At 38.2% G+C, this 12,131-nt stretch overlaps 1 protein-coding gene across 1 annotated transcript; it reads left to right on the top strand.

Annotated features, from left to right (window-relative positions):
* Positions 1–4,230: 4,230 nt before the first annotated feature.
* On the top strand, positions 4,231–6,628 carry LOC147620584 (NAC domain-containing protein 100-like). The gene is made up of 4 exons (XM_086825437.1): positions 4,231–4,809; positions 4,999–5,258; positions 5,959–6,272; positions 6,326–6,628. Coding segments are annotated over exons 1-4 (774 nt in total). The 5' UTR covers positions 4,231–4,610; the 3' UTR covers positions 6,327–6,628.
* The last annotated feature ends 5,503 nt before the right edge of the window (positions 6,629–12,131 follow it).

The raw sequence follows: 12,131 nt of genomic DNA, 5'->3' as shown, positions 1-12,131 counted from the left end.
TGTTTTGGCTTAGGTAGAGTAGAGTAACAAGGCATAAGAGACTATATTTTTTTCAACAAGGGGAGGCTTCTATTTATAGGAAAATTTGAGCTCCTAACCAAACAAACTGATTCTAGAATTTTCCAAGTCAGTTTGGTCACTTTTTGACCATTTTTAGGTCAGTTAAGCTAACTTTTTGGAACTAGACTTGAATGAGGAGAGAGGAGAGATGAAATATCTCAATTTTTATGAGTTTAAAACTCATTCAAGCATGTGAAATATGCACCTCCTTTAAAGAATTCCCCTTCCTTACATATGTGTCAAAATTGTATTGCTCATAGTTTTTTACTAATAAACCTTGTACATTTTCAACTCTTCATCTTATGTGAAATATGCACCTCCTTTAAAGAACTCCTCTTCCTTACACATGTGTCATAGTTTTTTTACTAATAAGCCTTGTACATTTTCAACTCTTCATCTTATGTGAAATATGCACCTCCTTTAAAGAACTCTCCTTCCTTACATATGTGTTTATTTACTAATAAACCTTGTACATTTTCAACTCTTCATCTTATGTGAAATATGCACCTCCTTTAAAGAACTCCCCTTCTTTACATATGTGTTTATTTACTAATAAACCTTGTACATTTTCAACTCTTCATCTTATGTGAGCATTTACTCATTTTTGGGTATCTTCTTTTACAATTTGGATTTATCTCCTCCCTACACATGGATTGATGCTATTGGCCCATAGGAACCTTAATTGGACCATAGTCTAAAGATTTATGAAAATCTAGACCCTTAGGCTAAGGTTCTTTATACCTATTTCCAATTAATTCCAATTGCACATTGGAAATTTTTTTTTTAAATTTCTGTTTCAGGGGAACTCATCTGAATTATAAGAGATATTTTTCTATCCAAAAATATTCAAAATCTGAATATTCTCTCTCTAGAATATTTTCTCTCTCTAGGTTAAAACAACCACAAACAAGATCTCTTATATTTCAGAAAAGGGAATTGATTACAGGGGAATATACTAGACATCAAAAAGGGGGGTTGGGAGAGGAATCTTACAGCGGAGATAGACCGCGAGTTAGCGGCTATCCGTAGGAGTGCTAAAGACACACCGTCTACATTACATATCGTGGCAGACTTGGAGGCGATCCTTTTGTGCCTTCATAGCCTTCACGATATTGTTTATGTAGATGAGTGGATAGCCCACCATCGCACTGCTCCTGTGTCACATGGCCTGACATATCGTCAGGTCTGTGATCTTGCTCCGATTAGGGATGGATCCTACTTAGATCTTTTCCTCTCGATAGTCATGGAATGAGGCCTGGGGGCAGGCAAGCCCCTTACTATTTCACGGTGTTCGCATCCTCGTATGGCGGCATATATCTATAGTCGATATGCTGCCGCATATGGGAGGATGCCGAACAACCGCCAGATTCCCATATACTTCGCAAAGCAATTATATGCGGAGTTTGTCTTAGGGGAGGAGGTGGATTACACTAGCCATCGGCCGTGTGGTGGTGCTGGCCGAGGCCGTCTCCAGGACCAGGGTAGGCGGCCTCCACCAGCCCTTCGTATAGCTCCTACTACAGATCCTTCATTTGTGCCTATGTCGACAGTAGAGGCTCTTGGCACCCACAGGTCGCATCAACGGTACGGAGTATCACGGAGAGCATCCAGCACGTGGTGCGCCTGTTCTCATGATTGATACCGATGACAGATGTCGAGGTATTTACATATTTATTACTTCTTAAGTTTTTTTAGTCATTTATTTACATGTTTATATGTACTTTTCTATATTTTTACATGAGCGGCATGGTTGATTTTGTCACGTAGGGTCCCACACCTACCACTGAGAGACTCACTCAGGAGTTGGTAGAGGCGAGAGCGGAGATTGACTGCCTTAGAGCTGCATTACAGATGGCAGAGGCAGCTACTGCAGAGGCACAACATTTGAGAGAGTCCGACATCCAGCAGGTAGGTTTCTCTTGCACGTAAAGAGTTATAATTAAGGTCCTAAGTTATAAATTTCTTTAAGTAATACCTAATGAGAGAGACTAATCAATTATTTTCATGCTTTACTTTTTTGCGTAGGCTCGAACCGAGGTAGAGAGCTCTAGAGCTGAGGCACAGCATCACCAGATTATGCTCCTCACAAATGTCACAACAATCTTGGAGAGTAATCTACTATTCATCAACCCCACCGGCATATGGAAAAACAAGATTCCTAAGTTGTAAAACAACCATGGTCTTACACCCCACTAGGTTCTAGCAGTGCTAGCACCCTAACCCTAAATAGCTATATGGGCTTCTTCACGGTACGTAAATCTCCTCTCTTAAACCTTTATACTTTACTATTTGTCTTGATTTCATATGTTAATGTATTCGTTTTTCTTTCTCATAGGATTCCCAATAGGTATCCTTCTCTTTACGAATCCTTGTTCTAATAGACCCCACAATGCTGCCTCTCTCATAAGGCATTGCCACACGGTAAACTCCTAAGGACATGGCTTGTTTGGATATTTACACCACCCCACCTGGGTCTTATTATCCCTCACTATAGTTTGCAAGTGTGCCACCCATAGTGCCATTAATAGAAACACACACTCCACAGCCATCCAATTCTCCATCCAATTCTCTGTAGTCCACAACCAAGAAGGATGCATGGAAAGATAGATTCGTAAGTATACTCCACTGCAAAACTCCTATCTTTTATCTAAATTTTGTGGCTAAATTTCTCTTGTGTCTCTTATATGTAGAAGAAAATTGTGGGGCGGACCATGTAAAGAAGAGGTCAATTACCACAGGACCCATTGTGATATAGATGCTTGGAATCATTTTCTAGATATCGGGGTCTTCACACAAGATCTGTGGGTGGACACCCAATAGGGGCCTTTGCTAATGAAGAGGAGAGTAACTAAATCATATGCGATGGATTTTTGTATTGATTAGTTTCATAAACACGCATGATTTTGTTTCAAGTGTCTTGTTTATTTGTTGCAAGTATGTCTCTACTTTAGTTATGTTGCCTTCTTTTTTTGGAGACTAGCTCAGATGGATATGTCAGTGTTGGGTACTCCGTCATGGCAATTTTGTGCATTTCAAGATATGTACAAATAGAAAACTAGAGAGCTCTCCTTGTCGGTTCCATGGTGTAGTGTCAAGGAGAACTCTATGTTTTTAATTACATGCGTAGGTGGTGCGGCCACAATCACAACAATACATGTGGCCATATTCATGGCTATACACACAGCCATACATGCAATCATTTGCATGGCCAACTGGTCACATGCATGGCCGCACTCACGGTGGTAGGCACCAGGTCATGCATCTGGCTACGTATAGCAATTTTTTTATTTCCCTTTTTCTTTGTTGCGGGCACGGTTGTGCTCATGGGCCATAGCCCTTATTCCTTGTAGTGTCAAGTGGAAATAGGAATTTTTCATGTTTCTTTAAAATACGTTGAGTGCAAAATGTATACTCTCGTACAAAGATTCCCTATATCATTCAAGAAGCAAGCCAGACCCCAATCATGATTATTGGAAACAAAAAATAAGAAAAACAATTTGCGTGCCATTATTGGCTAATTAGTTGGAGGTCCATGATGTCAATAAGAAAAGACATGCATAGTAGAAAGTGTGTATAGATAAGGAAGTGTAAGTGTGTAATCGATGATATGATGTGAGAGATATCAATATGGCCCAAGGCATAGCATGTCCTTCTCTTTCCTTGGATAAGAGAGCTCATTGTGCCCAAGCTTCAACTTTTCCATGATTGCTTATACCCCTAGAGAATGGAAGTGAGCAACTCCAATTCACCTTTGGGAAGGTGTCAAGTCTCCGAGTCTCAAGTGACGGGTGATCGAGTGTGGACGTAGTGTGAGTGATCACACGTGAGGCCTCAAGGCTCACATCGTGAAAGAATGTGAACTACAAGAGAGGATATATACATTGATTTTAAGGAGGTCATTCAACTCACAATGTTTTCTCGAGTGAGAGCTTGAGTGAGTGAAAACCCTTGGTATCAGATGTGGAGGGGGATGGCAAGCCGCACAAGGCGAGACCATCTACGTGCTCTCTCTCTCTCTCTCTCTCCTCCCTCTCCCTCTCTAAGCAACACGCCAAGCCATCTTTTCAAGCATGCACGCAAATGCATAGCTGGCATGCTTTTGCGCAAGGCTGGTGGTTCTTGAATTCTCTTATATGACAGCATTATTGATCACGGAATAGTGTGTGCATATATCCATATGAGAATATGCGTATGATTATACAATCGAATCTCATGTGTGAAGAATATTTTGGGCAAGCCTTGGTTTTGCAATCTCTTTTTTGTATTCCACCTGTCTTTGTATTTTCCTGCTAGGGTTTAATTCGAGTTCGTATCATCAGCAATCCTCCCATGATTGAAGTCTCCCCATCCATGAGAGCCGTCTTTAAATACGCGCCTGCATCTCCCACCAAGTCAGTATTTCAAGCAGCTTCAAGAAGAATGTCCCCAATAGAGCCTCAGATCACAGACTCATAATTATAATTCTCGTATTATTTTATCTTGTTCTTATAATTATAACCTCAGATCACAGACTCAAAATTCCAGTATCCCAGAAAGCATTCAAGATTATCATGGACAGCTTGCAAGCGTGCGGCGGCGATGAATATCATCGACGGCAGCCTCGGCTACTACCACCTGGCTTTCGGTTTCATCCAACGGACGAGGAGCTGGTAACCTTTTATCTCTCCAAGAAAATCGAGGACGCCCACTTCACGGTTCCAGCAATCGCAGAGGCAGACTTTAACAAGGACGAGCCATGGGAGCTTCCTGGTAGGATTAAACGTCTTCCAACAATGAAGAAGGTAGACGAGCCAGTGTGTATAGATAGCATGCTATATTGATGGCGTCAACAAGAGCTTGACCTAGTAAAACGGCTAGATGAAATTAATAATGTCTCACAAAAAGTGTTTGTGGAGAGCTTAATTAACTGTTGCAAAATGGAAAATGGTGGATATACAGGGCGAGCTACGATCATGGGCGAGAAGGAGTGGTATTTCTACAGCGTGCGTGAGCGGAAGTATCCCACGGGGGTGCGCGCCAACCGGGCGACTCGGGCGGGCTACTGGAAGGCCACCGGCAAAGACCGCCAGGTGATCAATGGTCGGCGGGTGGTGGTGGGCTTGAAGAAAACGCTGGTGTTTTACATGGGCCGCGCGCCCACAGGCCAGAAAAGCAACTGGGTCATGCACGAGTACACGAAGCTCGACAATCACGTGAAGGTGACAGTCATAATTGGATTCCACAAAATGACACGAATAATAATTTCAAAGTTCGCATTGCCTAGCACATCACTTTACATATCAATTTTTTACAATTGGAAAACTCTAAGATTCGCGGAATCTCTAAATAATTAGTAGAGGTAGGAAGTCCCATAGATTCTTTTTGACAGGTGTTACGCTCGTTTTTTTTTAGCATTTTGGCTGTAAAATACTTGCAAATTTTTAAAATGCCTATCGAAAATTACTCTAAAATACCAAAAAAACTTACAAATTTTTAGATTCTATGCTTTCTAGGAATTCAATAGAAAATAATACATTCATTTTTCCTGTTTTTTTTAAATGACATCTTCCTTTGGACACGTCATAGATTTGCCAAAATCTCAAACCAATTACTCTAATGCATAGAGCCAATAATGTCCTAAAATCCCCTTTGAAGCCAAGATAGAGCACCCTTCACTTGTTCTTGCAATGCATGCCAATACATTAACTCCCATGTAAATGGACATGGACGCTTCCAATTTTAGGAATCACTTTAACACATTACTTTTGCTTTGGCTTTATGCAAATATTTATAAAGATATTTTTGGCACGTTTGAGAGGTTTGCCTAATTAAGGTCAAATCTGACTTAAATTTTGAATCTCATAAAGGCATTACAAGTCATAATTAAATGGTCTAACCAAGGCTCTCATGATATTGCAGGTTAATGAATGGGTTCTTTGTAGAGTATTTTTGAAGAGTGCTGCAGTACAAAAGGTCTCGTCACCTCAAATGCACGAGAAATTCTTCAATTGTAGCCATAGTCATGACTTCAACTTGCCCACCCTTTTTGATGATGCACAAGTCTTAACTACACATTCATCTTCACACAAAAATACTCTTCCCACTAGCTTTACACCTTTCTCTCCTCTTGACGACATATTTCCCTCTCCTTCTAGCTCCTCTCCCCAGTGGTTTTCCCATGATGAAATACATAGGGATCTTCTTAAGAAATACACCCAGGGATGCACACCCTAATACTTTTGCATATTCTCACTTAGCATTGCATGATGAGACAAGTTTACAAGTAGGAATATTGTTCATGTAGGACAAGACATTATCACTCAATGATCATCACAAAAATAAGAGCATCACCTACCACCAAGCATTCCATTAATAGATAGTTGTGGCTCCATGGACTCCTGCACAAGATATAGAAATTGACTACATAGTTAGTATCTCGTCAACAAATTGATTATAGAATTGGCCAATCCATCCTCAATAAATTACCATAAACTAGAAGTTTCTCCTTTACAATCAGCTTTGAGAGTACAATAAGGTTGATCTCCAATATTTATAAATAGAAGTGAAAGAAATAAGATGTTCTCCATTAGCCTTCACATTTCCTTCTAGACTCTATAGGGTTCAAATATCTGACTGACATTATTATCATCATGTTTACTTTGACATTTCTCATTTCATGTGATGGTAGATGCCCATAAAGTGTAACAAATTGGAACTCCATATTGGATTATTGCATAATAAAGAACATCTATAATTTTGGATATTTAATGGCAAATAACTTTGGAGTATAAAGAACACCATGATTTTACCCTAGTCTTTTTTAATAGAATTGTGAGAAATTGAGCATGCTCAAAAGCTTTCCTTGTAGACTATATAAGGTAATTCATGATCTCTTTCCTAGATAGTTACCACCAAGTCACTTATTTCATGTGTAGCTTAGTACCTAAGCAATATACGATGATGCCAATGAAGTCCTACATTCTCCTCTTTCATGTATTAGTGGCAATCCTATATTCTTCCCTTTCTTGTATTGGTGCGTAATATAAACCACATATACTACAATAAAAAATAACTTTGGCCTTGGTTAAAGTGCACCATGGAGAAACTCTTCTTCCCTTCATGTATTGGTTGTAATCCTATGTTCTCTCCTTTCATGTATTGGTAGTTGGGTGATATAAAGCACATGTATTATTGCACTCAAACATAACTTTGGTCTTAAGTAAAGTGCAACATGGTTGAACAATGGTGAAACTCTTCTCTTTTAAATAGAAGAATGAGATAAATTGAGCATGTTTAAATAGTTATCTAGTTTTGTTGTAAACATTTTGTGTACACCCAAATATATAATCATTTATGGATACATACATTATTGGGAATCATTATCCCACATGAGCTCATACCTCCCAACCAACCATGAGCTTCAGTATGTCCCACCTTCAAAAACCGACGTAAAATTTCCATTGTAATGGTAACATCCCTCCTAATCCCACAAGGTTGAAGTTACACCTTCTCCATAGAGAAACGCAACTAAGACGTTCACAAAAGTTATACTCGCATTGTGGTGATGTTCCAAGAATAAAAGTTACACCTTCTCCATAGAGAAATGCAACTAGGACGTTTACAAAAGTCATACTTGTACTATAGTGATGTTCCAAGAATTTTCTTGCAATGGAGCCTTATCTCAACGTTGCATAGTGACATATGCTTTTATAGAAGAGCTAGACATCTACTGCAGTGGAGTATCAACCTACCACCATAATGGGCTCCAATAATAGACTCTACAAAGCCTTCTTTACTATGCATTAATCAAGGTTAATAACCATACAATGATTTATTACAAATGCATCACTTTCTAAGATAAAGCCAACACTTTTTTGTGGGGAACTTGGAGCAGTCTATACCGCTTGTCCCCAGATGATATTATCCAATGGACCTATAATGTAGTTTGACTAGACATTGCCCTTCTTGGTTGTATATTTTGTGGTACCTTCATTGCAGTTCATCTCTATCTGTTTTCTCTTTCTTGCACTATAATGGATGGAAACCATAACTGCATGAAGAGGAGAGAGAGTAAAGAGAGGGAACCTGAGTAGGTGCATAGGGTGTGTAGTTCTAGTGCACGGCTATAAACATGACTATAGCCTTGTGCATAGCCATGCACGACTATAGCCACATACTAGGAAAAAAATCTCGACATTCCAGAGAGCATTCGAAAGAGCTCACAATATCCAATATCACAAAACAAGAAGCACAAAATGTAATGTAATAAAAGCAAATATGTACTAATCCAAGGTCACTGGAAAATTGAGAAATTGATTAATGAATTAGGTTGAGCTTGGCCCAACATCTATCACATCTTTCATCAAATCCATACATGCTAATTGGTCTATCTCAAGATCCATATGTCCTATTGCAATATTAACAAAAAGATCGATCTCACGGCTAGTGGACTCAACATCATCTCATCACCGTCATCATTATGCTCGAATTCAATTTCTTCCTCATCATCTTGGATAGGGACACCTTCATCCTTGATTATTTAGTGGTATATCACGTTATTCATCTTGTACTTGACCCTCCTCCTGTTCATTTTCGACTGCCACATCGTTCAGGAGCTCTTCATTAACATCCCTATCTTGAAAAATACTTTTTGAATGAGGAGTGACTTGTATAACATACCACCATTTCTTGTCATTTATTTCCGCATGAAACACAACCTTGTAAGAAGAAACACATCAAGTGTAAATTAAACATGCATAAGGATGATAGAATAAAAGCTTGTGGTTAGAATTTACTTGTTCACAATGGTGAGGTAGTGCAAATGTGTCTCTCTGTGTTATCCAAAATCTTGTGGAATGAATCCTCATAAATCCATTTAGATGCCTTTTCACATTTGCTTGAGCACCCCCATACATTACATCCTTGAACCACTTCACATCCAATATAAAAATGTGTCTCTCTGTGTTATCCAAAATCTTGTGGAATGAATCCCCATAAATCCATTTAGATGCCACATTTGCTTGAGCACCCCCATACATTACATCCTTGAACCACTTCAAATCCAATATAAAAATTTGGAATGTCTTAAATCCAACCTTTAGGATGTTTTGAATCATGCTATAATAATCATGCATTGCTCCACTCTCTTGCTCAAAGTTTCCATAAGCTCACAATCTTGGGTATTTCTCTTTGTATCTATGTGTTTAGTGTAAAAATGCCTTCCATCAAACCACATGGATTTGCATACCTTATAATACCACCAACACCAAATGAAATATATTTATGATAATAAGTAACCATATCATGAGATTCTACTTGAATTAACTAGAGACACACTTACATGAGGCTTGCATCTTCTTGTGTACTCTCATTCTTCTTCTATCACCATTTCTCCATGTTCTTCAAACTTTTCCATTTCTTCATAAAGTCAATCAATGGTATAATCTTTTGAAAGTGATGCAAGCTCCGAATGAAATGGCAAGCCTCTCGAATGCATCCTACATGCTCTTCACTCCATATATCGGTTTCTCCTCACTTCTTTGTACATTTCTACCTACCTCTTCATAACTTCACTATTAAGAATACAAAATGTATTCACCTTCTTCAACATTGATGTGTCTATTCTCCTTGCTTTTCCTTTGCCTTGTGGTATATGGGACACCATGTGCTCATCATCCTCGTTACTCCACAATCATGGCATTGTGGGATCCACTCAAGGACACCAATTTAGGAATTTTGGCACTTATTTAGGTGCCTTTTTTTGAGACCCCTTTAAATATAGCTAGTTTTTTGGAAATCTTAGATCTATATCTAGTAATATTATATAAATTTTAACCTTTTATTTTAGGATCTAATAAAATTATGTGAATTTTGAGATTGACCCAAGCCTTATTTCTTCTAATTCGTTTGAAATGCCTTGAGTTTTAGAGTTTAAGTTAAAGAACCTAGAAGTCACTTTGCCTACGAGTATATGATGTTTTCTAAGTTTCCTTGTCTAGGTTATGCCAAACCACATTCTTTCTAACAATAAAGTCTACAAGCTTGCACACTTAGCCTTTTAACCAAAAGGCAAGAGAAGTCATGACTATGGCTACAATTGAAGAATTTCTCGTGCATTTGAGGTGACGACACCTTTTATCCTCTAGCACTCTTCAAAAACACTCTACAAAGAATCCATTCATTAACATGCAATATCATGAGAGCCTTGGTTGCACCATTATGACTTGTAATGTCTTTAGGAGATTCAAAATATTAAGTTAGCTTTTACCTTAATTAGGTAAACCTCTCAAATCTACCAAAAACGTCTTTATAAATATTTGCCAAAAACATATTTATAAATATTAAGTCAAATTTGACCTTAATTAGGCAAACCTCTCAAACACCACAAGCATCAATATTGAAGCAATATAAAAGCTCATGATGAGAAGCCAGGTTTTTGTGCCATTTTTTAACTTGCCTAGGAGAGTTTGTTTTAAATAAATGTGAATTAAACATCTAGAATTACAAATGCTCTTTATTATGAAAGAAATATCCAATATGAAGCTCCAATTGGTTACACCTTATGTGTATCTATCACATCAAATGAGAAATATTGATGTAAGCATGATAATAATGTCAGAGCTAGTGCTCTAAATCTTCTAGAGTCTAGAAGGAAATCTGATGGCTAATGGAGTTCTTTCACTTCTATTCAAAAATATTGAAGATCAACCTTGGTGTTCTCTCAAAGGCAATGTGTAAAGGAGAAACTTGCAATTTATGGTAATCTATTAAGGAGGGATAGACTAACTCTACAATCAATTTGTTGACACAAGAGACTAACTCTATAGACGATTTCTATATCTTGTGCAAGAGTCCATGGATCCACAGTTGTCTATTAATGGAATGTTTAGTGGTAGCTGTGATGCTCTTGTTGTTGTGAGATGATCGTTGAGTGATCATGTCTTGTCCTACATAACTACAACAGAATGAGGGTGTAGCAGTGAAAATAGCAGTGTTTTTATAACTAGAAGGGTAGGCAGATGTCGGGCTATTTTCGCTGGCTAAAAATGCTATTATTTTTGCTGCACCCGGTTCAGCGAAAATAGTAGCGAAATATCACTGATCAGCAACGATATTTAGTTGTTTCGCAACAAAATATCACTATCGAGTAGCAATATTTTGCTTCTATTTATTCTACTCAGCAGGGCAGCCGAAAGTACTGCGTAATTTAAAAAAAGTTGGGGGTAGACTGGGGAGTCTGCACCAGGAAGTCTGCACAAGACTCCCTAGTCTTCCCCAACTCTTTTTTTTTATTAAAAGAAAGTCACAGTTTTATGACACAAACATAAACATAAGAAACACATAGATTGTGAAGAATGCAATTGATCCCAAAATTTACTTTATTTCACAAAGTGTCAGGCCCCTTTGGCCATATATACAAAAAATATATCAATGAAGAGGTGGCTAACTAGAATCCTCATTGGATTCTGAGTGATTATCATCATCGTCTTCGTTGTCTCTTCACTTCCTTCCACTGCTTCATGCTCGTAATCAAGATCCTCTTCTTCCTCTTCCCCTTCATCCTACATGCATGCCATCAAGCACAAGGTAAGCAAGGGCAATAAAATACAATTAGATGTAGATAAGAGAAGGGTTTAGGCTCACTTACCTCATCTACTTGAGTCCCCATAATGGACTCATCCAAGTGTATGCTTTGCGTATGCATCCATGCCCATGGGGGGCTCTGCATCCATAGTCGTACTCCTCCTTTTTGGGTCACGCCCAACAACCTCCGTCTACAAAAAAAAAAAATTAAGAAAATATACGATTAGTTAAAGAAAAAAATATAGTACAAAACAAAATGAAAGAGAAGAAGAAATGATTACTAGAATAGGTACTGCAGTCTCGGGGGGGTCACTCGTATAAATATGTAAGTATCACGTGGGTTCAACAGAAGGACATTTTAAATATTTAAAACTTACAGAAATATATTTACATAGGGGATTTATTTATTGTATTTTAAAAAAAATTTACAGATTTGAATAGGAAAGGATACATTATATTCACTAAAAAATTCACAGATAAGGGACTTTTTAAATAGGCCTTGAACGCAC

Source organism: Cibotium barometz, chromosome 31 (genome assembly GCF_041138505.1).
Source record: "Cibotium barometz isolate CiBa-2024 chromosome 31, ASM4113850v1, whole genome shotgun sequence".
Taxonomy (NCBI): Eukaryota; Viridiplantae; Streptophyta; class Polypodiopsida; order Cyatheales; family Cibotiaceae; genus Cibotium; species Cibotium barometz.
This window is presented reverse-complemented; position numbering and strand designations above follow the sequence as displayed.

Coding starts and splice junctions, on each gene's coding strand:
- LOC147620584 (XM_086825437.1), top strand. CDS start 4,611: ATGGACAGCTTGCAAGCGTGCGGCGGCGATGAATATCATCGACGGCAG. Junction 4,810..4,998: donor CGAGCCATGGGAGCTTCCTG/GTAGGATTAAAC, acceptor GTGGATATACAG/GGCGAGCTACGATCATGGGC. Junction 5,259..5,958: donor AGCTCGACAATCACGTGAAG/GTGACAGTCATA, acceptor ATGATATTGCAG/GTTAATGAATGGGTTCTTTG.